Here is a 26,347-nt window from a genome sequence, read left to right as displayed (position 1 = left end):
CTGTAACTACACTAACATGTGTTACAACCAAGCGCACTCAATGTTCCTTAATTAAAGTACAAATCAAATCATAATCAAAAAACTGTCGGAAATAAAAAAATATTACACTCACAGGGTTAATAAACCGTCACCACACGTGCCTGTTTGCAGAGCAGAAGTGGAAGTGACTTTCACTTCTGGATTTTTCTCATGTTGAAGAGCTGCTGTTGTCAGAAGAGAGTCTCTTAATGAACGACCGGACTTTGACACTCATTCACCTTCATAGGCACCGGTTGTATATCTCTAAGGGTGAGTGGTTTCCCCATTTTGAAAAAAAACACCTTGATATTCTTGTTAGTGTTTCTGTGGTTTGAGTTCATCAGAAAACATTTTTTGTTGTTGCTCCCACCTTTAACTTGTGTTATTTCTCTCATGGCCATGTGTGTCGTGTTAATGCAGATCTGATGTGTTTAGCTGGTGTATTTAACCTTTTTTAAACTAAGCCATAGTATAATGGATACGTTATATAAGCACAAGTGAGCATTTGTGCATTTGACAGGCTTCCTGAACTAGAATGTGGTTTCCTGTTTAAATTCCTGTAACATGTGTCCATCGGTATGAAACCACGGTATGTGTGTAAAAAACACATGAGAGACAAGCAAATATATTTAGTATAACATATATTATTCACAATATTAGGTTCTCATATATTTAAATGCCTTTGGGTTTTAGATTTTTCGTGACAAACAAGAAATGATGGTACATTTCCTCTCCTTTTTGTCATTTTATGAACCAAACAATCGATTTTTTAAGAATAAGAGACAGAGCTCAAGTTTAAATGATTGTTATGTGTGTAGGAAGATATATTTATTCTTCCAAGGAAGTTAATCATATCTAAAAAAAATACAAGAGATACATTTGTAATGATAAGGTGCACCGTGCACATATTATATTTATGACTGTATTTCGTTTTCAAACTGATTTATTAATACTTTAAAATGAAGCTTATTATCAAGTCAACAGAAACATCCAAAGAAGACTTGTTTGTATGTGAATGTGTGTCTCTCTAAAATGTATCAAATGCTACAATTTAATCCTAGGCCGAGATTTCTTGATTTAATGAATGTGATTCAATAATGACTGGAAGTGTAAATTGTAAAAAGCAATTTCCTTTGTAAAAATAATGATATTTAAACACGTTTTCCCTAAAAATATCAGAGTCAGCATGCCTGGCCAACTTGTGAACAATGTGTAAACCTTGTGACCTTAAACCCCTCCCCCCAGATTGTAGATTAAAGGCCCTTTAGGGAAGAGTGGACACTGTGAAATCCAGGAATTAAAGCTGAGGAACAATTGAATTCATTTCTATGGAAGCAAAGTGTTTACATTTGATATCACTTCCTCCTCCAGGGAACCATGGCACTGTCCTGTCAGACTATAGTTATTAAAGAGTCCAGTTTGTCGGGCTGGGACGTGATCGGCTCGGGGGGGTTTTGGAAAATCTATAAATGCCGGCATCAGGAGTGGGCCTGCGATGTGGCCATTAAACTGCTTCACTTTGACGACGGGTGAGTAATTAAAGGCCCCCTATTTATATACTGTTTTTCATCAATATATTATAGGTCTCAGATACACATTTCTGAAGTGATTGGCTCCAAACACCAAACAGATCATTGCAACATTACCCATAATCCCCTCTGTTTCAGCCCTGTTTCCAAAGTGCTGATTCTCTGTCTGTTACTTTAGATGAAAATAAGGAGCCCCTCCCCACGCCCCTCTGAGAGATATTTGGTTAAAAAGAACCTCAATGGTGCTCTAGGAGGAGATTCAGGTGATAAGGTGGGGGGGGGGGGTGGTTACCTTGGTTGCTGATTGGCTAACGGTTACACAAGCCAAAACATCGTTATGACATCATAAAGTGGCCAAAATCTGATCAGCTCATTTTCAGACAGGTTTTTATAAAAATGGATCAGGACGAAAAGAGAGATGTTGATGGAGAAGAGACACGAAGAAGAGGGGACACATGTTGATGTAGAAGAGACATGAAGAAGAGGGGACACATGTTGATGTAGAAGAGACATGAAGAAGAGGGGACACATGTTGATGTAGAAGACACATGAAGAAGAGGGGACACATGTTGATGTAGAAGAGACATGAAGAAGAGGGGACACATGTTGATGTAGAAGAGACATGAAGAAGAGGGGACACATGTTGATGTAGAAGAGACATGAAGAAGAGGGGACACATGTTGATGTAGAAGAGACATGAAGAAGAGGGGACACATGTTGATGTAGAAGAGACATGAAGAAGAGGGGACACATGTTGATGTAGAAGAGACATGAAGAAGAGGGGACACATGTTGATGTAGAAGAGACATGAAGAAGAGGGGACACATGTTGATGTAGAAGAGACATGAAGAAGAGGGGACACATGCTGATGTAGAAGAGACATGAACAAGTGGATTTTGCATAATAGGTGACCTTTATGAGACATGGTCAATTATGCAAATGAGCCATTGTCTGACTCTAATCCAATATATCATCTGCACATTGGATAAAGCCAGGTTTCATTTTGTTAAAGTCAAAGGCTTTTACGAAGTTGATTTGTATACATTTTCGTGTCACAACAACCGTACATTTCTTTATTTTTCCCATTTACTTACAATAATGTTGTATAAATCAGACTATGAAGACCCCTCTGTATAAACTATTAACTAAGGATAGATATTGGAATGAAACTTGAAAGTTTGCACCAGTTTCTGTGGTGGAGATGTCAGACTTTAAAGATAACATGTTGTAAAAATTGCATACAATTTGCAAGGAACTACAGGTAAGGGCAAAAAAACTCAAATGTGTCGCCATGAAACCTCCCCAGTTGATTTCCAAAGGGGCATCGTGGGCTCCAGAGGGTTAACTTTGAGATAATTATCTTTTACTTTTTCTTAAATGTTCAAATTTGCCCATTAAGCATAGTCTAACTAACTTTTGGAGAATTTACCACAAATATACAGATGCAAATTGACATGTTTTTCTTTCCACTAAAGTCTAAAAAGAGATATGTTATGGAAGACAAATTGTTCCAAACTCTGTAGAAACATTTTTGCTGGTGGCGTCTCGCCTTAAAGGTCACCTATTATGCAAAATTCAATTTTTCATGTTTTTTATACAAAAAAGATTCTCTCTCTTTTTGTCCTGATCCATTTCTATAAAAACCTGTCTGAAAATGAGCTGATCAGATTTTGGCCACTTTATGATGTCATAACGATTTGTTGGCTTGCCATTAGCCAATCAGCAACCAAGGTAACAGACAGAGAATCAGCACTTTTGAAACAGAGGGGATTATGGGTAATGCTGCAATGATCTGTTTGGTGTTTGGAGCCAAACACTTCAGAGACATGTATATATCTGAGACCTATAATATATTGATGAAAAACAGTAGGGACCTTTAAATAATGTTGCATATTACTAATAATTACACAAATACGCACACAGGAAGAATGACAGTTTGCTCCGTGAGATCGAAATGATGCGTCAGGCAAGCAGTCCGCACGTTATTCAGGTCCGAGGGGTCTTTAAAGGATTACCCCCCAACTCAAGGTCAACTCAGCTGGGTCTGGTGATGGAGTACATGGAGAGAGGATCCCTGGCCTCCCTGCAGGTAAACACTGGTGGAAGAAGTACTACCTTATAGTTTAGTTGAGTTTATTTGTGTATAGTGTCGTGGACAGTCCCCATTGATCAACTGTCACAAAAACAGTCAATGGGGCAGCTTTAGCCAACATTGCTAATTCCCAGGTGTTGTCCCCGGCCAGATGATAATGGACCATACTTACCAACCCTCCCGATTTTCGCGGGAGACTCCCGATTTCATAGCCCTCTCTCGGTTTCCTCCCGGGGTCATATTTATCCCGCATTTCTCACTTAAAGTGGCACTGTAAAACTCCCCTGTCACAAGTGGGAGCTTTGCACTGAAATAAAGACAAATATGGTAAAGAAAAAATTAAACTATGGAAGCCCATTGGGGACAAAAAAAACGGACAATGCAAACTTGAAAATGAAAAAGTTCACTTCACGTTGGCATTATACTTTTCCGCATATGTACATGTTTTTGAAAAGATTTGGGAAATGCAGCAGAATAAAAAACAAGGCAATGAGAAAGAGAAATTAAGACACTAGAAATAAACAGTCCAAAATATTTCTGAAATAGAATAGCATTAAAAAGTTATGTGGAAAATATACATGTAATACAAAAGGATATTATTGTTTTAACAAGTTATACATGTAACAATGGAAACTCTGTCACAGGGAAGTTTAGGCACTCTTCCCTGGCAGCTGGTCTTCAGACTGGCTCATCAAATCGCTCTGGGTATAAACTTCCTGCACAGCCTGACCCCCCCCCCTGCTGCACCTGGACCTGAAGCCCAGCAACGTGCTGCTGGACTGCGCTCTCAACGCCAAGGTGAGTCCTCATTTTTAGCTTTTTTTGGGTATATAGTACCCGTGTCCACATGATCTGCAGCAACGCATAATTTTCTGTAAGATCCTCATATCTCTACACTGTAGCTATGTACATGACAATACAAGTCTTGAATCTTGTGCTCTTCCACCTACCTTCTCTCTTTGCACATATTTTCTCTCCAGCTCACAGACTTTGGCCTCGCCCGGGATCAAAAAACCACGAGGGTTTCCAAGAAGTCCAGCGGGGAGGAAGGAGGGACGACCAGCTACATGCCGCCGGAGGCCTTTATCTTATCATACAGCCCGACCAAAGCCTCTGATATTTACAGGTACGGCAGCCAATCAGACTCCTTGGTACTCGTATTCAAACGCTTAACCAGAGATGGCAAAAGTACACACATCCTTTACTCAAGTAGAAGTACAGATGTTTAAAGATACTCTGGTAAAAGTAGAGTACTGGCTAAACTTCTTTACTCAAGTCAAAGTAAAGAGGCTTTGAAATGTACTTCAGTAAAAAGTACCCATAACTAGCAGCTGTTTTAAAGAGTTCCTGACCTCCCTTTATATTAATAGAACAATAATGTCATTGTTAGCTAATGAATGTTTCCATGCTGAACAACGGCAACATGACAACGTTTCCATTGGTCCCTCTTCTTTAGAGGAGACCAGGAAATGATGGATACACGAATCGTGTTCAAATCAATAGGCACGCAATGACTCTAAAGAATAATGATCACGCATCAAACACACATTCAGACTAAAGGAACCAGCTGTTTGGAAAATGAGAGAAGTAGAAAGTACAGGTATTTGAGTTCAACATGTAAGAAGTAGAAAGTACAGGTATTTGTGTTCAACATGTAAGAAGTAGAAAGTACAGGTATTTGTGTTCAACATGTGAGAAGTAGAAAGTACAGGTATTTGAGTTCAACATGTAAGAAGTAGAAAGTACAGGTATTTGTGTTCAACATGTAAGAAGTAGAAAGTACAGGTATTTGTGTTCAACATGTAAGAAGTAGAAAGTACAGGTATTTGTGTTCAACATGTAAGAAGTAGAAAGTACAGGTATTTGAGTTCAACATGTAAGAAGTAGAAAGTACAGGTATTTGTGTTCAACATGTAAGAAGTAGAAAGTACAGGTATTTGAGTTCAAAATGTAAGAAGTAGAAAGTACAGGTATTTGAGTTCAACATGTAAGAAGTAGAAAGTACAGGTATTTGTGTTCAACATGTAAGAAGTAGAAAGTACAGGTATTGAGTTCAAAATGTAAGAAGTAGAAAGTACAGGTATTTGAGTTCAACATGTAAGAAGTAGAAAGTACAGGTATTTGTGTTCAACATGTAAGAAGTAGAAAGTACAGGTATTTGAGTTCAAAATGTAAGAAGTAGAAAGTACAGGTATTTGAGTTCAACATGTAAGAAGTAGAAAGTTCAGATATTTGGGTTCAACATGTGAGAAGTAGAAAGTACAGGTATTTGTGTTCAACATGTAAGAAGTAGAAAGTACAGGTATTTGGGTTCAACATGTGAGAAGTAGAAAGTACAGGTATTTGGGTTCAACATGTGAGAAGTAGAAAGTACAGGTATTTGGGTTCAACATGTGAGAAGTAGAAAGTACAGGTATTTGAGTTCAACATGTAAGAAGTAGAAAGTACAGGTATTTGAGTTCAACATGTAAGAAGTAGAAAGTACAGGTATTTGAGTTCAACATGTAAGAAGTAGAAAGTACAGGTATTTGAGTTCAAAATGTAAGAAGTAGAAAGTACAGGTATTTGGGTTCAACATGTGAGAAGTAGAAAGTACAGGTATTTGGGTTCAACATGTGAGAAGTAGAAAGTACAGGTATTTGGGTTCAACATGTAAGAAGTAGAAAGTACAGGTATTTGAGTTCAACATGTAAGAAGTAGAAAGTACAGGTATTTGAGTTCAACATGTAAGAAGTAGAAAGTACAGGTATTTGTGTTCAACATGTAAGAAGTAGAAAGTACAGGTATTTGAGTTCAACATGTAAGAAGTAGAAAGTACAGGTATTTGAGTTCAACATGTAAGAAGTAGAAAGTACAGGTATTTGGGTTCAACATGTAAGAAGTAGAAAGTACAGGTATTTGGGTTCAACATGTAAGAAGTAGAAGTAAAAAGTCGTCAGAAAAATAAGTAGTGGAGTAAAGTACTGATACCATAGAAATGTACTTAAGTACAGTAACGAAGTACTCCACTACTTCCCACCTCTGCGTTTAATACTTCCAAACTTGACTCCAAATTGTCTGGTTCTTTATTATTGTTATTGAACATGTGTCCTGGTTCAAATATAAATATTAATCCTGGCATGTAATGGTCTCTCTTTCAGTTATGGTATTCTCTTATGGTCCATCGTCACAGGGAAACAACCATACCCATGTAAGTGAACATTGTGTCTTTTAGCCTCTCTTACTACCTCTGCTCGAATCACTCATTTTTATCCCTTCAAACAATCAATTTTTATAGCCAAATATCACAAAATACACTTTTGTCGACAGTGCGTGCAGCATACAACACACACTGTCCTTAGACTCTGCAGCCTACAGAAAAATATTCCCAAGAAACGCAACAATTAATGGAAAAACCTTGGAGAACGTCATGGAGAAGGGAAAGGTGGTTGTGTTTATGGATCGAAAAGATAATAGGTTAACAACATGGACAGTCCAAATGTTAGAAAATATCATGTGTCTCTCTAGAACAGTCCTTTATGTAAGTTGTCCAGTAATGAACAGCACTGGGAAAGGCTAACTCCAGCTCTGAGGTCTTTACACTGGCTTCCTGTATGTCAAGGAATTGATTTAAAAATACTGCTGCTGGTTTATAACTCCTGGTATTAGGATGGGTTAAATGCAGAGGCCAAATTTCACTGGGTGTTTCTCAATGTCGAGGACGCTTGCTTGGTAGCACATGTCTTCCGAGGCAAGAATCCTTCCCTTAGCCTCGGAAAACGAAGAATGGTGGAACAGGCTAGCAGGTGTGCGTCTTATGAGAGGCCCCGCCTTAAATGGAGCGCAATTTTCACCAAAGATTTGGAAATTGGTCCGTGCGCAAAGCATTGTGGGGATTTTAAGACCGCAGAGTCTACACATGTGCAGCCTCGAAATTTCTCGCTACGAAGTACGCCGGCCTCGGTAGAATTCCAAGTATGCTGGACATTGGAACAGTCCTTCGGCGGGACTCGATGACGTAGTATGCTTGAAATAGTGGCTCTGGAGCATCCTTCCTCGACATTGAGAAACACCCACTGTGTGTTCTGCATGTGTGACCATCAAAGAGGGTTTCATCCGTCCGATTCTATTCTACTCTATTCTATATACAGCATTGAATGGTTTTAGGCCCACAATACATTTCTGACCTCCTGCTAAATTATGAACCATCCAGAACTCTCAGGTCTTCACGGACTGGTCAGCTTTCTGTCCCCAGTCAGAACCAAACATGGAGAAGTTCACTTATGATGCTCCAAATATCTCAGAAACAGGTTTGTTTAGGTTGACACCTACGAGGAATTTGACTTGATGTCATGGTGCCTTCATTAAAGTAAAACAAAAATGTAAAAACACAGATAGAGAACTATTCTGGAACAACTACCAGAAAAATGCAGGTCGGCTGCAACTCTTACTACTTTTTAAATCCAGGCTGACAATTTGTGTTCATGGACCTGTGTTATTCATGTTTTATTATCTTTGCTCTTAAATTTGTGTTTTTAATATGTTTCTACACTACTTCTTAATGAATGAATTAACTTTGAATTGCCTTGTGTTGAAAGGTGCTATATAAATAAACTTGCCTTTCCACTGTAGATGCTGAGTCCAGCCTTGTGCGGTTTCGCATCCCGGAGGGAGACCGTCCATCACTGACCGAGATCCCGGCTCTGTCCGCTGGGATGGCAGGTCTGACGGGGCTGATGGAGCTAATGCAGGGATGCTGGCACCAAAACCCCAAAGAAAGGCCCTCTGCCCTTAGTAAGGAAACTCCTTTATTTAAAGGTCCCCTATTATACTGTTTTTCATCAATATATCACAGGTCTCAGATATATACAAAACATGTCTCTGATGGTCTGAAACACCAAACAGATCATTGCAGCATTACCCATAATCCCCTCTGTTTCAGCCCTGTTTCCAAAGTGCTGATTCTCTGTCTGTTACTTTAGATGAAAATAAGGAGCCCCTCCCCACGCCCCTCTGAGAGACATTTGGTTACAAAGAACTCAATGGTGCTCTAGGAGGAGATTCAAGTGATAATGGGGGGGGGGGGGTTACCTTGGTTGCTGATTGGCTAATGGTTACACAAGACAACACATCGTTATGACATCATAAAGTGTCCAAAATCTGATCAGCTCATTTTCAGACAGGTTTTTATAGAAATGGATCAAAAAGAGAGAGAATCTTTGTTCCTGAAACTTTCAGAATCTCTTTCCACAGAGGGGACACATGCTGATGTAGAAGAGACATGAAGAAGAGGGGACACATGTTGATGTAGAAGAGACATGAAGAAGAGGGGACACATGTTGATGTAGAAGAGACATGAAGAAGAGGGGACACATGTTGATGTAGAAGAGACATGAAGAAGAGGAGACACATGTTGATGTAGAAGAGACATGAAGAAGAGGAGACACATGTTGATGTAGAAGAGACATGACGAAGAGGGGACACATGCTGATGTAGAAGAGACATGAAGAAGAGGGGACACATGTTGATGTAGAAGAGACATGAAGAAGAGGAGACACATGTTGATGTAGAAGAGACATGAAGAAGAGGGGACACATGGTGATGTAGAAGATACATGAAGAAGAGGGGACACATGTTGATGTAGAAGAGACATGACGAAGAGGGGACACATGTTGATGTAGAAGAGACATGAAGAAGAGGGGACACATGGTGATGTAGAAGAGACATGAAGAAGAGGGGACACATGTTGATGTAGAAGAGACATGAAGAAGAGGGGACACATGTTGATGTAGAAGAGACATTGAAGAAGAGGGGACACATGTTGATGTAGAAGAGACATGAAGAAGAGGGGACACATGTTGATGTAGAAGAGACATGAAGAAGAGGGGACACATGGTGATGTAGAAGATACATGAAGAAGAGGGGACACATGTTGATGTAGAAGAGACATGACGAAGAGGGGACACATGTTGATGTAGAAGAGACATGAAGAAGAGGGGACACATGGTGATGTAGAAGAGACATGAAGAAGAGGGGACACATGTTGATGTAGAAGAGACATGAAGAAGAGGGGACACATGTTGATGTAGAAGAGACATGAAGAAGAGGGGACACATGTTGATGTAGAAGAGACATGAAGAAGAGGGGACACATGTTGATGTAGAAGAGACATGAAGAAGAGGGGACACATGTTGATGTAGAAGAGACATGAAGAAGAGGGAACACTTGTTGATGTATAAATTAGGATTAGGATAGGATTTTGCATACTAGGTGACCTTTAAAGCAGTACGTTGAAATGTCACAGGAAATGTTGCCTTTAACAGCCTCGACTTACACATCTTTTCTCTATGTTGTTTTCAGAAATTGATAATAAACTTTGACTTTTTTCACTGTAAAACTCCTCTGTTAGAAGCTTTGCACTGAAATAAAGACAAATGTGGTAAAAAAAATAAAACTATGGAAGCCCATTGGGGACAAAAGAAATGTAAACTTGAAAATGAAAAACTTCACATTGGCATTATACTTTTCCGCATATATAAATGTTTTTGGAAAAGTTTTGAAGTAATTCTATTGGATGCTGGGTATATTTAAATATATTGTCAATTGCATGACAGGTTAAGTCTTAAAGGTAACCTAAAGGTTAAATGCGGTTTTAATTTTCAAATGGTTACAAATCTTACACATATTTTCTCTATGTTGTTTGCAGAGTGTACAACTGAGTCCGAAGACCTGTATAAGATGCACAAAAGTGGAATAAATGACGCTGTCCATAAAGTGCTGGTAAATCAGGTGAGGGTCAAATCTCTTCTTAGGACTCATGTTGACATGATGCAGCAATATTTTGTAACCATCGTCTTTCTCTTCCTCTTTCCAGGACCAAAGGGAACCAGAAAGATTGAGTGAGCAGATCGACCGTCTTCACATAAGCAAGTCTTCAGGTCTGCTTTCACTTTTTTTTCACCCACCACTTACAAATATGGTTTCTTCAACTTTAAAAGAGACATTTTAAAGCACCGGTATTCACATTTTACATCATTATATTTGGCCTCTTTTTTTACAGCGAGGGAATGTTTTCAAGAAGTGAACAGTGTGCCGACAGGTCGCCCGCCAGTTCAGGTGAGATTCAGACGATTTTAAACTACTCTAATTAAGATACATTCCTTGTATTTAACACCCAGAAATGTTGGATATAGCTTTACAGAAAGGTCTAGTTTCAAAATAGTATGTGGCAGGGGCGGACTGGCCATCGGGACGTTCGGGACGAATCCCGATGGGCCGGTACTGAAGTGGGCCGGTCGGACGATATGGGCCGGTCGGATAAGTCACTAGCACCCCCCCCGTCCCGTCCACAATTTACTAGCGGTATTTACTTGCGGCACAGAGGTGGGCCGGTCGGATAAGTCACTAGCACCCCCCCCGTTGACAATTTACTAGCGATAATTACTTGTGGTACTGAGGTGGGCCGGCGGTACCGAAGTGGGCCGGTCGAGAGTCCCGGGCTGATTTGTAGTCCCAGTCCGCCCCTGCTATGTGGGTATCTTTAACAGACAACACTTTTAATGTCATCATTCAGTCTCCTTCTTGCACTGTGTTTATGTCATTGATTGTCTTTAAACCAATCCCAAAGTGGTCTGTGAGACACAGTTGTCCCAAATTGGCTAATGCTGTGCTGATTCTACACATGTTGGTTTTTTGCTGTCACAGGAAAATGTTACACGTATCACTTCCTGCTGACCCAGGGAAGTTTTGCAGAGTGTTGAACATAGCGAATGTAAAACCCCCAATGAAGGGCATAGAGTTCAAATATGAAGATAATAGGAAACTAAACGTCATAATCCTTGTGGCAACATATTTATCAAGCATATGATTAACTTGACTTGCATTAAAGTAGTGAGAAAAAACGAATTATTGTACAGTTATTGGCTTTATGCAAAACTGGTCATTAAAGGTGGTTTTAATGGTGTGTTTACAGTGGAATTTTAACTCACTTGTTACAGGAAATGGCTGGTCGTTGGGATCAGAGAGACAAATCAAGAGTCCAAGGTAAAAAGGAAGTTTTCGTAAAAGCTGCAAAAACAACTTACAAACAAATCATGGGTTGATGTTTGTAGTAAAATATCTTCCCTTTCAGATAAACCTCGACCTAAAAGCGTGTGTTTCGATGAAGTGGGCCGCCCATCGACTAAAGACAAAGTGTCTTCTGTGTGCCCCATTCAAACCTCACCGCCGTCTTGTTCAACTGGGACGTCGTCTCAAAAAAGAAAAGAAAAACCTTCCCAGACAGATTTCAGGCAGAACCTGTCTCCAAATTACCTGGTAGGTTTTTGCTGCTTTTAATTTTCTTTACCAGTTCTTGACTCATTAACACAGGAGATAAAACCATTTTGCTTTCCCAGAATTAACGTTTATTCTTTACTTGCGTCTCAGAGTTTCTGTAGAATATCCATGTTAATTGAAAGATATGAACTAGTTGTTGATGTAAAAATGTAACTTGAAGGCAGAAAATACTTCTGTTCAGTATCGATGTCATTTGAAGCGTTTCAGATCAATTCTCATGAAAACGGCACTTATTGGAGACTTGAAACAAACCTCTAAATATACCTATGTTATGCTTTATGGGGTTTTTCACTTCCCTGTAGTGTGTTGAATAGGTTGTTGTGCAAGAAAATGGTTTGCAAAGGCTACCATCCCAAAGTTCCCTCTAAAGCAGTGCTTCTCAAACTTTTTTCAGTATTGTACCCCCTTTTAAACATTTTCTCAGCCAAATACCCCCTGACCGACCCCGGACATTTGTGATAGAAAAAGCCTATATAAATAATTCCAATATAGTGATGTTCCATCAGAGTGTGATTTAGTAACTCCTTCATGCATTAATTACAACAAACTAAGGATATTTTCATCTTTATGCATGAAAAAAAGAACATAACGACATTTTTTAAAAACAGATTTTTCCAAGGAGTTTTTCAATTGAAGTTTAACAAACCAATGAACAAAATTATATATTATGAAAAACTATCAATACACACATTTTACATGTTTATATGAGGTGGTTCTAGGAATATTTTATATAAAATTGTGTTTTCTATTTAATTTATTGTACTAAGATTATTTTTGTAATCATGCATGGTATTTTTTTTATTAACCTTTTTTTTTTTTTAGCTCACGTACCCCCTGCAGTACCCCAACGCACCCCTAGGGGTCCGCGTACCCCCATTTGAGAATCACTGCTCTAAAGGGACATCACTATGTAACACTCGCGCTTCTATTGGCTAGCGCTCCAACACATTGTACGGGATAGGCTAAGGGGAGGGACATTTCTAAGCGGTTGATCAATCACAACAGAGCCAGCCAGCTAACCAATCAGAGCAGACTGAGCTCTGGTTTCAGACAGAGGGTGAAAAGAGGTGCTGCAGCACAGGCAGTATGAGAAAAATAAAGAGCTTTTTGAACATTAAAGCATGGAGACATGTCACATTAGAAAAATTAACCTGAAAATGAGCAGAACAGGACATCCATTAAGTGCCTCCCCAAAGACACCCACACTCCATTCTCACCAGTTCTCATCACTTTTCCTATTTCAAAGCATTTACAGTAGTTCTTGATACATCATTTTTGTTGCCTTCTATGAAAGACTCATAAAAGACGACATGTCACAGTAGAGACACTAAATACAAATATGAACCTGAACATGAGCAGAATCCTCTTTCAACTTCAACTGCTGATGTTTTTCGCTCTTTTAATTCTTGTATCTGCAGCGTCAATCTTCGACCCCGGAATCTTCCAGTTTCCGCCCTGCACCTGGAGTCCATGTGCACTGCAGCAATGTAACCGGACTTCAGGTTGGCGACAACAACACCATGTACATCAATGAATCCAGGAAACGGCACCCAACAGCGCCCCCTACAGTCGACTTCCAGCCGCAATCAGCAGGAAACTCCAGGGACAAGACAGGAGGATAAACTCACATGGAGCTTTTTTATCCTTAGTTCTCTAATTGAACAGTTCTCCATGCATGATTTATCCATTCTTACATAACAGGAAGGTCATGTTTTGTAAGTGAAGCTCCCTGTCTGAATGAATAGCTGTATTTTTTTAATTATTTTCAAATAAGACTTTTCTTTTATAGGCTGTAATAGAGAGGGTTTTTTTGTATTTATTGTGCTTCTTCTCGTAGAACATTTTAAACCAATGATGAAAAATGTCACACCTCTCTTTTGCCCTGTCAGCATTATACATGAGGGCCAAGTCATGTGGTTTTTCTTTCAACTGTGTCAACAGATATCCACAGTTCACGGTGCCAAAAATCGCCATACGGAATTTTGTGTTAGGATACTAAAATATTGTTCATCAAACTATACTGTAAATATCTATGTTTTTGGATAAGGTGCAAATGCTGTTGGTTTCTTTTATTCTAATGCATCCCTTTGTGGGTATATTTTTACAATGTCATCGATCAATTGCAGCCGAGAAAATGTTTCAACAGCTGTATAAACGTTTCGAAATAATCAAAAAAATCAAACAGAAAGGGGAATTTTAACAGAAGTATTTGCACAATGTTTCCCAGCATGTTGAAATTAATGTAGCATGATGTAGCTTCAATGAAGTGTTGGAACAAGCATGTTTGGGATATTAATGTGAAATTATTTGGTAGTATGCTAAAAAATAATAGCTTGAAGGATACTTATCTTGTCTGGGATGGGATTAATGGATTTGTTGACAATTAAACAATATATAAAAAGTTCCAAGAGCTATCCTTTAATCCTAATTAAGGTACGTAAGAGGATATTACCAGTATAAACATTAAGAACATGGAGATTCATGTATTAGTTGAAAATGATTGTTTACTATAACTCAAAGGTGTTAATAAAATTATATGTTTTACTCAAATGTAGCAGGAATTTTATTTATTCGTGTGTTACACTTTTATGCTTCTCAAATGTGAGAATTAGCTGCATTTCTCTTCTTTTTTTTTAAAGGAAAGTAATCTGAAAATATTTGGGTTTTTGATCAGTGTTAGAAGAAAATTACATTGACCGTGATTGGTGAATATGAAAGAGCTGGAAAATGTAATTTATCAGCAATTTCTGACAATGGTTTTATCATTAATATGTAATCTTTTCCGCAAAGATTCAACAACATTTAGCTAGCTTCTCAAATGTGAGGATGTGGCCCCATTCCCCTGTTTTATGTACATATTTTAAAGGTCACCTATCATGCTATTTTTAGGCAATAGCATAGGTCTCAGATATATAAAAATATATAAAAAAACACGTCTATTAAGTGTTTTGCTCAAAATACCAAACAGATCACCCATTCTAGCCATGCCTCATATCCCTCTATTTCACTTCCTGTTTCAAAAGTGCTGATTCTGGGTATAAACAGGTCTCTCTTGAGGATGAGACCCTGTGTCTCAATGAGATTTTCACCTGTATAAATAAAGGCTAAATAAAAAAAATAAGAGGGGGGCAGGCTCATGCGGGACCTGGCAGATACTGGGTGTTTGAGGATGCTTCCTTGGTAGGACATGTCCCTCCGAGTCAGGTCCTTCAGAAGCGAGGCAAGAATCCTTCCTAGCCTCGGAAAACGAAGAATGGTGGAACAGGCTAACAGGTGTGCGTCATATGCGAGGCCCCGCCTTAAATGGAGCGTGATTTCCGCCAAAGATTTGGAAATTGGTCCGTGTGCAAAGCATTGTGGGGATTTTAAGACCGCGGAGGATACACATGTGCATCCTCAAAATTTCCCGCAACGAAGTACGCCGGCCTCGGTAGAATTTCAAGGATCCTGGACATTGGAACAGTCCTTCGGCGGGACTCGATGATGTAGCATCCTTGAAATAGTGGCTCTGGAGCAGCCTTCCTCGACATTGAGAAACACCCACAGTCTAAAATGCTGCGGTGATGAAACGCAAGGATTATTAGATCAAGGATTATTTCTGAAACAGTATGGAACTCAAAGGCTTTCTCTCTTGCCGGTTATACCACAAGGTGAGTTTTTATTTCCTGCTTCTTCACACACATGCTCTCCAGTACAGGTTAGCTCTGAGTGTTAGCCATGCTAATGTGAACACCGACCATATTACGTCCAAAACAGTCGAGCATTGTTTCTGATAGTGCTGTGGTTCCGCCGCCGATATGACGTCATATCGGACGCAAATCTGGATCAGCTCCGTTGTTCCCCCGTTTTTAGAGATTTGGGTACGGAGGAAAAGAGAGAGGGTTTTATTTTCTGACGCTGCGTGAGTTCCCCGACACACCGGGGACACATGTTTATGTATAAAAGACATCACAAAGTGCATTTTGCATGATAGGTCCCCTTTAAAGTCTTGCATTAAAGATAAATTACATTTAATGTCCCGACTGCCCTAATTGTTATACAGTCCCTACATTTCTGTATTTAAATGTTATTTTGGTGACATGTACCATTTCCTCGAGCGTCTGCAGGTGTTTCTGTTCAGCTATAGCGTCTTACATCGACATTTAAATGTGTTTATCCATATATTCCTAACAAAACACTTCTGTTGCTGCTGTAAGTGTGTGATCCACCACATATAACAAAACAAGTGTTTTCCAAGGGATGTCCTAACGTAAAACTGTTTTAAAAAAGGTATACAGTAAGGACATGATTTTAACAAGATCATGGATGAAATTGTTTAATCATAACTGGGTGTTTACGGTTTATTTATTTTTTTGGTTTGTTATTTTATCTTTTCTTGATTACCATTTACCTCTTTTATATATTTCTTTGCATATTTGTTTGTTTATTCTTCTGTTTATTTATTTTTTGTTTTATGTTTTTCAATAACAAATGTATTTCTTTAATTAAGAAAATGTTAAATCTTTGTATTATTGTTTTACACATTCAAAATAAATCGAATCAAATACAAAAATGTAATATGCTAAGCGGAGGGATCTTGATCAGCTTGAAGGGTGTTCTTTTCCCCATATGACCAAGTCGCTGCACATTATCCCGCTTATTACACGGCCATATACTAAACAAACTAAGGAATCGACTCCCAATATTAATTTAAATGATTTTATCGACTTAAAAATGATCGTATTTCTTCCGCTGAGAAACCCCCCCCCCCCCCCCCATGGCGCACCAACGGCTGGAACTGCGACAACAACAACTTTACGGCAGCACTGTCCAAATCTGTTCACAGTTTCAGATCCACAAACAAGTCCTTAAACACTGCAGAGCCCATACCGTGTTCCTGTTAGTGTTTACTTCCTCTCTACCTTATTCTGGTGGTTTATCTACGTCCAGCGCTCCGTCTTTTACTTTCTCTTTCTTGATCCTCCTTAGCAACGGTCAATAAGTCCTTGACAGCGGTATGTACTACTGTATTAACAACTTGTCACGTGTTCTGAATTGACCAATCAGAATCGAGTATTCAACTAAGCCATGTAATACATTTTGTGAATGTCACTGGGGAAAGAAAAAAAAGAATGAACACTAATTGCTCAAAAACAGGTAACATTATGAATGATATTTTATGTTGTTTGTAACCTGGTGATCATTTAATTTGGACCCAAAGTATTAACATAGTTTCGTACTCCAGACACAAATCTCCAAAGTGCAAACACAGGCATCTGCTGTGCACCGGGCGTTGAAACTAATGGGTAGAGAATGGTCCGGTGTGAACTCAGCAGGTTTCTGGCACCGATCCTTTCCTCTTCTGCCAATCTGCCACCGGAACCACCGCAGAGACACGCTGTGTGTCCCCGCCATGACAAACTCACAGGAGAATATACAATTAGTTTAAGTTTTATACCAAAAAGCTATCTAGCTAGCTAGCTGTCTTGTCTGTATGTGTGTCTGTCTGTCTGTCTGTCTGTCTGTCTAATCTCTGCACTGTAAACCCTCAGAAACCCTTACAACACGTGGACTAACAACAGGGTGTGTACTATTTATAGAACAACAGTCTGTCTGCATCAAGTGATCTATAGAGCGTATGTAAATTGTACTGCAGGTGAATTCAGCTTTGCCAAGGACGTAGTTTGCATGTCCTTTCATATCTCAATCTCAATATATTTAAAACAACCTCAGTTGACCAAAGTGCTGTACAGGCAACAAATACAATATAGAATAACACAATAGGTGTCAAATAATAAAACAATAATTGAAAACAAGATAAAAAGCACAATAACTAGAAACATAAAAATGTCAAAATGTCATGTTCAACTAGTATTAACAGCCAGCGCAAAGAGGTGAGTTTTTAGCATAATCTTAGATGTCAGTGTTTAGTTAAGAAGCTAGGGCGTATTGCCTAGCCTCTTTGGTTGTTATAAATGGCCACACTCGATCATTTTGTTCTATAACACATTTGAGTTGCTGGAACTGCTACCTCCGCGACCCGACCACGGATAAGCGGGAGAAGATGGATGGATGACATTTGAGTGTATTGGCAAAGGAATGTCTGATATTGCCAAAATCTTGTTTTGTGGAGTTCAGTGACCTTGCCCCTTGATCACCAAGATCTAATTAGTTAATCATTAAATGCAAGTTGAGGATAGAGACAGATTTGAAGAAATTCCCCTCAGGCATTCCTGAGTAATCGTGTTTACAGGAAAGGGACCGACTGTACCTACGTGAGTATGTAGGCACAACCCAAAACACATACATCTCTCTGCCATAGCTGTCATCTGCGTGGAGATATAACAACACAAGTTAACTCTCTGCCAACATTGCATTTGTACTTTAAAGACTTCAAAGCCCTTAAAGTATTTGAAATGAAGTTGGCAAGCTAGCTAGGTGGATAGACTAAGATTGAGACGAGAAGAGAAGTGACACAATAGTATTATTTATTGCCATAAAAGTTTTCTACCCTGAATTTCGTGCATTAAAACAAAATCACAAAGCTATGACAGGGTGACACATGTTAGCAAGCATAGGTGACACAACACAGTACTCAGACAACACTGAGTCATAAAAGTACAATGATAACTGGGAAATACATTCATGATTGTTTGTTGCTGAGCAATCTCCCCCAACCATCCGATACATATGAAGATGCATCACTGCACTTTGTATTCAATGCATCTGTTGATGCTTCGTCCTTTGTACTTTCACATGACTTTGACAACAACATAACGTACGGCTACCTTTATCTACAAGGGGAACACCAGGAACCCGGAGAACGTGGAGTACTTCCAGCCTCCCATCAGGTTCCCCCTCTCCAGTTTGAGGTAAGTCTTGTCCCCTCGCTCCATTATCACCAGGCCGGCATTAGTGGCAGCTTCTCTGGTCACGTCCTGATCGCCTGCGAAGGCTGAAATCACCGGCCAGCCGTTAAGAACCAAACTCACCTGAGGAAGAAAGATGAAGAGGAATAGTATGTGAGTGTCGTGTCAAATGATCATATACTCATTTAAAACATATAGTCTTATACTCTGATTTTCTTTTACACTGTTAAATTGTATTTTTAGTCTTGTATGTGTTTAACATGTGTTTAGGATTTACATTGCAGGAGGGCAATAGGAAATGTAAAAGGGGGATTTGCAAATGGTTAAGGACGAGGGGGTTTAATGGTTTAATAGTGGGGATGTTTAGATGATGCCTAAGAGACTTTAAGGGTGGGACCAGTTGGATATTCTCTACTATATAGTGTGACTGTAAACTGTGTTCTGCAGAACGTCTCTGTCCTCTGAGGATGACGTTGCTCTGTTCCTACATTTGGGATCGATTTCACTTGTATATTGACTTTCTTTATTACTTTATTAAATATATCAAAGACAAACTTTGTCCATGGATCATTTATCAGTTTCTCTTAAGATTGTTCTCCGCAATGAGCAGTGGGGAAAGGCATCTGCAGGAAAATTGTGGTCAGAAAACACGGATTATCTGAATCAGAATCAGAATCAAGTTTATTGCCAGGTACGTTTACACATACAAGGAATTTGCTTTGGTATCTGGAGGTGCGAACGTAAACAATCTAAAAAAAATGGTGGCTAAGTAGGTAAAAAAATAAATATATAAGGATAGTAAAAAATAAGTATTTTAAAGAAACACTTTAGCATTAAAAACTGTTGCTAAAGACAAGTATACACCAAATTGTAATGTAACTATACAAATAACCTTAAAAGCTATAAGAAACAAAAACACTTCGAACAATGAGTATACGTATATTACATGTCATTTGTTAGACGCTTTTATCCAAAGCGACTTCAGTAATGTGGACAATCCCCACAGGAGCAATTTGGGGTGAAGTGTCTTGAACAGGGACACAACGACATGCCGACTGCAGCGGGACTCAAACTTGCTATCCTCTGATTCGAAGTCCAGCACACTACCCACTGAGCCACAGCCTATATGTCAAACTCGATGTACTATATCTAAAAGTGGAGGGGTTACATATATAGTGTTGGTACTGTAACGGCCCATCCACACGGCGGCGTGCATTGAAGCTTCAACGCAGCTTCCCATTCACTTTGAATGGGGTGACGTCACGCTTTGCCAAACTGCATTGTGGTTCCGTCGCTTCGCTTTGCCTCCGTTGCTCGCTGCAAAAGTTGAGAACAGTTCAACTTTTGAAGCTTCGACTGAAGCGTCAGCCAATCAAATCATATGCCAGTACAAGCTCTAGCCAATCAAACCGCGTGCTTGTGTGTCTGGGGCGGGAGATTCATGTGATTGGTTGTTGGTCGAGTTTCAGACACGCCCGCCGGCAAGCTTCAACGCACGCCGCCGTGTGGACGCTGCGTAAGAGTTTTGAATTCGAGAGGGTGCTCTAGACTAGCATTAAAATGCCATTCGTTAATTACAAACATTAGAATGTCTTTATTAAAATGTCTTTAAATAGACTCTAGCATTAAAGGTGGGGTCGGTCATTTTGGAGAAACCAGCTCGAGTGCGCTAGAATTTGAAAATACACAGCTGGAAGAAATCTGCCACTTCCTTACAGAGCCCCTCCTCCAACACACACGAACGCGCACATGACCAATGAGGGTACGAGATAAGTTTGTGCACAGATGGAAGGCTGACAGGCAGGTAGGCCATCCAGTTACTTTAGGCGGGCCGGCTCAGATGATTGGTCGTGCTTTTTACAGTACTACGGCTTCCACAGATGACATTTTGTTATGGATTTTTTGTCAAAGCACTTAAGATATTCATTGCTATCGGGATGTTAAGAGCATTCCATGGAATATAACAAAAAGTGTATCTCGAGCCGGTTTCTCAAACCTACCTACCCCACCATTAAGATGTCTTTAAACTAGTTGTTTGTGGTTGCTACGGCAATGTAATTTCCTGTCATAGAGAGGCCCAGAGAGGTGGAGCTAGAGGTTATGGCTCTGCAGTGAGCACCACTTGTTGAATTCCATAACAATGTTAGTTTGTAGTTTTACACCCATTTTAATTCATCCACTTATGCTGGCGTTGTAAAAAAGGTTTTGTTTGCCCGTTGGCAGGATATATTTCATACCCTGCAGAGGACTAGTTAAATTAACATTGTTAACAATCAACTATTACACGCTTAGAGCAGTTCTAATAACAGCTTTATGGGTTAGCCAGGAAATACAAATAACACTTGTCAAGTTTGAGTAACTCTCAGAGTAAAGGAAAAAAAGAAAATTCAAATTAGAATATAGTTTTAAATAAGTAGTTTGACATTTTGGGAAATATGCTTAATGGCGTCCAGGCGGAAAAATGCTAGAATGGTTGTTTAAGGCATTGGAGGAACTTTAAAGAAGACACACCACCTTTCCTTTAAGTGTTCTTACTTGTATTGTCTGCCGGTTGTACACTTTGACAACATGAAAGCTGAAACTGTAGACTCCTTTTCTAGGCGCCACAAAGATACTCCGTGCTGGGTCAAAATGGCCACCAACGTTTACTAGGATCTAAAAAGAAGAGGAGATTAGGAGAGAGATCATTATTAACACAACCACGCTTGAGCCAACCAATAGTGTATTAAAGTGTGAAAATAGTTGATCACAAATCTAGCATTTTGGAAGGTTCGGTGCTTAATAATTGCCAGGAGAACAAGAAAGGGAGGATATGAACAAGGTGTTCTGGCAGAAGACTTGAAAACACAACCTGCAGTTACACAGACAGACGTGATTAATGATTGGTTTTATTGGTTTTCCTTTACAGCTCCCAGACATTGCTCAAAATAAAATGTCATTACCGCTCCGTATCAATATTTAGCAATAGATCGAGCCAATCGCTTTTTAAAATGCGACACATGCAGACCAGTGTTTATGACCTTACAAGAACATAAAGTGTTGTTAAAAATACCTGAAGTAACGCAATGTACTTCCGTGTGTAGAGTCAGTGAATCACTGTCTTGCATAATGCAGTAGACGTTTGCCAACATTGTAGAGCAGCTATCTACGTTTTTATTTATGTTTTAAATCAGAAGCAAAGACTCATCAGGCTATTGTTAATCCAAACTGTTGTTAAGAGGTAACAATATAAGCCCACTGCCTTTTTTCCTGAGAGTTCAAGTCTCCCACCTCCTTAGGTATGACTCCTTTTTAAGTTGGCTAATAAAAGTGTGGATACTTGGACAAAAACAAGATTTTGAGTTAATGGTTGGGCCCAAGCTAGAGTTAGCAAGAACTTTGTCAGATTAAAAACATCAATTTAAAAACTAGCCAATGCCAATAAAAGTTGTATTTGTCAACTTTGTTTATTATGAGTATAACTATGTTCATTTTACTTTCCTTTTTGCTTGATTTTGTAATCAATTGGCCTCTATAATGAGTGGTAACACGCTGGTACAACACCACTTCATGCTAATCCAATCTTTTGTACCATGTTTTTAACAAAACAATGAAAGAGTGATTTATCTCACTTATGCAGAAATGTGTTTATGCATTTTAGTACTTAAATATCATTGATAAGTAACTTCATCCATTGTGTGGACCTTTGGCAAAACTGTGTTAATGGCCAACAAGAAAGCATATCAACCTTCACAAATGAATATGTATTGACTAGTAAACCTCTTTTTTGTTGCTTCTTAAAGGTCACCTATTATGCAAAATCCTCTTCTTCATGTCTCTTCTACATCAACATGTGTCCCCTCTTCTTCATGTCTCTTCTACATCAACATGTGTCCCCTCTTCTTCATGTCTCTTCTACATCAACATGTGTCCCCTCTTCTTCATGTCTCTTCTACATCAACATGTGTCCCCTCTTCTTCATGTCTCTTCTTCATCAACATGTGTCCCCTCTTCTTCGTGTCTCTTCTACATCAACATGTGTCCCCTCTTCTTCATGTCTCTTCTACATCAACATGTGTCCCCTCTTCTTCACGTCTCTTCTACATCAACATGTGTCCCCTCTTCTTCACGTCTCTTCTACATCAACATGTGTCCCCTCTTCTTCACGTCTCTTCTACATCAACATGTGTCCCCTCTTCTTCACGTCTCTTCTACATCACATGTGTCCCCTCTTCTTCATGTCTCTTCTACATCAACATGTGTCCCCTCTTCTTCATGTCTCTTCTACATCAACATGTGTCCCCTCTTCTTCACGTCTCTTCTACATCAACATGTGTCCCCTCTTCTTCATGTCTCTTCTACATCAACATGTGTCCCCTCTTCTTCATGTCTCTTCTACATCAACATGTGTCCCCTCTTCTTCATGTCTCCTCTTCATCAACATGTGTCCCCTCTTCTTCATGTCTCTTCTACATCAACATGTGTCCCCTCTTCTTCATGTCTCTTCTACATCAACATGTGTCCCCTCTTCTTCATGTCTCTTCTACATCAACATGTGTCCCCTCTTCTTCATGTCTCTTCTACATCAACATGTGTCCCCTCTGTGGAAAGAGACTCTGAAAGTTTCAGGAACAAAGATTCTCTCTCTTTTAGTCCTGATCCATTTCTATAAACCTGTCTGAAAATGAGCTGATCAGATTTTGGCCACTTTATGATGTCATAACGATGTGTTGTCTTGTGTAACCATTAGCCAATCACCAACCAAGGTAACCCCCCCCCCACACCTTATCACCTGAATCTCCTCCTAGAGCACCATTGTGTTCTTTTTAACCAAATGTCTCTCAGAGGGGCGTGGGGAGGGGCTCCTTATTTTCATCTAAAGTAACAGACAGAGAATCAGCACTTTTGAAACAGGGCTGAAACAGAGGGGATTATGGGTAATGTTGCAATGATCCGTTTGGTGTTTTTGACATGTTTTGTATCTATCTGAGACCTATAATGTATTGATGAAAAACAGTATAATAGGGGACCTTTAAAAACGACAATTTTTGGAATCATGTATCCTACAGAATCCCACCTGATCAAAGTAGATGGTCATGGTGCGGTTGCTCATCTCCGAGGGTTCATGGTTGGTGTTTCGAATGGCGGAAAACGCAACCCTGCCGCTTCCTGACCTCACTGACATGCCCAAAGCATTCCCCGACGGCTCCGCAGACGGCGTGGAGTCGCACACCACCAGACACTTTCCCTCCAATATCATTGGCTCTGTGTCATTCTGGCAGTTGACCATTTCGGGCACCCAATTGACCAGAAGCAGCAGTCCAATGAAAATGACTGAGCGGGGGGCAAGGTAGGGCAAAAAGGGAGGAAACAGAAAGGGCATAGTTCCAAATATGTGGTTTTTGGTTCTGTTTTACGGGGCTCAGTGACAATATGGCTGCCACAATCTTCAGTGTCTTATCGAAGAACACTTCACTGTAGCAACAGGATTATAATTTCACCTTGAAAGATTTTAAACCAATGATTTCTCGCATCCCATGGGACTAGATTGAATCGGCTAATCCTCGCGTAACCGCTCTGACAACAGCGGGTGGAAATAAAGTCTCTCTTGAAAGACGTCTAAGAGCTGGCGAGATGGCGGATGCCCATGACAGCACGTACAGTAGAAAATCCAGATAAGAATAGTTGAAAGTTATCCAGTTCTTTACACCGCTTCAAAAATGGACATCAGCCAAATGAACTGGTTTGGAGGCTGTCGAGACTTCAGGCCTGTTTGAAGGAGCAGACAAAACATCGCACAATTATTTTCTGTATATTAACAACCAATCACATGACAGGTGCTTGGCTACTAAAGAAGCTTTCTATGTTACGGGTGTATGCGTATGTTGCCAATGTATGTCACATCCTAAAGTACACACTATATATTCCGGTTAAAATACCATTTAAAGTACACTTTTCCTGCAATCTCATAAATACAAAAAAAGTGAGGTCATGAATACACTTAAAATCCAACAACTGTGTCATGTTGACGTACATTGAAACGGTTCACTGCAAGTTCTTTGTACAACAATAATTGTTTGTCTTATTCAGAAGGTCTGTTTTCTCTGACGTAAAACCTGAGATCAGAATCAGAATACATTCATTAGTCCCACAGAGGGGACATTTACGTTGTTACAGCAGAAAAAGAGCCAAAGACAGCTTACGATGTTACAAAGAAGCATGCATAAAAAAGTATTAAAGTTAAAATAAAATAAAAAGTTACACAATTCAAATCAAGTAAAGGACTGGTAGGGCAAACTGTGGCTAGGGGAAAACAAGTAGAAGATGATGAGGTAATGTTCTGGGCAGGAAGAAGCCTTGTGAGTGCCAGCTGGACACAGGAGGGGGTGCAGCGGACTCTCACTATCCCCCCCAGAGGGGCCATCTGTGGGTAAACATCACCACTCTTTCTCCACCTCGCGAATAATCCCAATATCTGCATTATTTTAAACAAACCCCCTTGATTACACTATGAATAGAGTGTCGATGAATAGATAATAGATCACAGAGCTTCATGCACTGCAGGGAAGACTAATCATTATATATATATCATGGTAGTCAAAGAGTCAAAATGTATAACGAGAAATTTGTTTAAAGACTAAGCGTTTTTTTGCTACAATAAGTGCCGCTTTATTCAAATTTTATTTATATGATTTCAATCATATTCAATTTACAGTAAATACTGCTGTATTCGACAAAATGTTTACTATATTTTTTAATGTTATTATAGTTTCTTCAAATAGTTTTCTAACTGTGTTTTTAATTTATTTGTATGTATGCACCTCAACACCAAGTCAAATTCCTCGTAGTGTTAACCTGGTGATAAACCTGTTTCTGATTCTGATGTACAACACGCCCAACTACAAGCATTTCCACAATAACAACCTTTTCAACATGCACACGTTATATTATAGTTTGAGAAAAATAGTAAGATGGAAAATACCAACCTTTCACTCTAAGCGTTGACTCAGCAGCGACAGAAATCACCCAGCGATGTTCAGTAAAGTTAAAGCATCTCAAGAGCCTTGTTCCCTATTCCCTTTATCGTTTCCTCTGCCTCTTCCCTCTTTCCCCATTTCCTCCTCTCTCTCTCTTCCAGGAAACCCCTGTGTTCGAGCAGACGTTTAATCATATCACAAGCCTCACTGTCCTTCTGTTTTCACAGCTCCTCGACCCCCTACTGTCCTTGCTTCCCCTCCTCCTCCTCCTCCTCCTCCTCCTCCTCCTCCTCCTCCTCCTCCTCCTCCTCCTCCTCCTCCTCCTCCTCCTCTCTTTCCCCTCACAACTCACAGAATGGATGGTGGAAAGGATGTAAATAACACTGCTATATACCCTTTCTTTGGGGAACAAGAGGAGGCATATTGACCCCTAACCTGTTTACCCCTGAGCCTGTGTTTCAGGTCTCAGGCTCGAAAATGACATTCCCAGAACAAATGACTATAACTTCACTTCTAAAAGGGGTAAATTAATAATCTTTTTTCTCAAAGCAATGATAAACCTGTGAGTTGGATGTAGAAAAGTCAGAA

At 39.6% G+C, this 26,347-nt stretch overlaps 2 protein-coding genes across 2 annotated transcripts; one reads left to right on the top strand and one right to left on the bottom strand.

The window, feature by feature from the left end:
- The first annotated feature begins 141 nt into the window (after nucleotides 1–141).
- LOC117536371 (receptor-interacting serine/threonine-protein kinase 3-like) lies at nucleotides 142–14,505 on the top strand. The gene is given in 14 exon segments (XM_034201211.1): nucleotides 142–288; nucleotides 1,390–1,547; nucleotides 3,471–3,636; nucleotides 4,284–4,370; nucleotides 4,372–4,437; nucleotides 4,620–4,765; nucleotides 6,780–6,829; nucleotides 8,251–8,412; nucleotides 10,325–10,407; nucleotides 10,493–10,556; nucleotides 10,679–10,734; nucleotides 11,616–11,661; nucleotides 11,750–11,934; nucleotides 13,374–14,505. Coding segments are annotated over 13 exon segments (1,467 nt in total). The 5' UTR covers nucleotides 142–288; nucleotides 1,390–1,395; the 3' UTR covers nucleotides 13,578–14,505.
- Nucleotides 14,506–18,408: 3,903 nt separating this feature from the next.
- On the bottom strand, nucleotides 18,409–25,994 carry si:dkeyp-74b6.2 (cerebellin-1). Its single transcript, XM_034201216.1, has 4 exons — nucleotides 25,769–25,994; nucleotides 23,860–24,551; nucleotides 21,339–21,458; nucleotides 18,409–18,926 (listed from the first exon to the last, which is right to left on the bottom strand). Exons 2-4 carry the CDS (start codon nucleotides 24,163–24,165, stop codon nucleotides 18,729–18,731), a joined length of 624 nt encoding a protein of 207 aa, XP_034057107.1. The 5' UTR covers nucleotides 24,166–24,551; nucleotides 25,769–25,994; the 3' UTR covers nucleotides 18,409–18,728.
- Between the last annotated feature and the right edge of the window lie 353 nt (nucleotides 25,995–26,347).

This window comes from Gymnodraco acuticeps, unplaced genomic scaffold (genome assembly GCF_902827175.1).
Source record: "Gymnodraco acuticeps unplaced genomic scaffold, fGymAcu1.1, whole genome shotgun sequence".
NCBI classification, from domain to species: domain Eukaryota; kingdom Metazoa; phylum Chordata; class Actinopteri; order Perciformes; family Bathydraconidae; genus Gymnodraco; species Gymnodraco acuticeps.
Note: the sequence above shows the minus strand (reverse complement) of the source record. Positions and strands in the feature narration are given on the sequence as shown.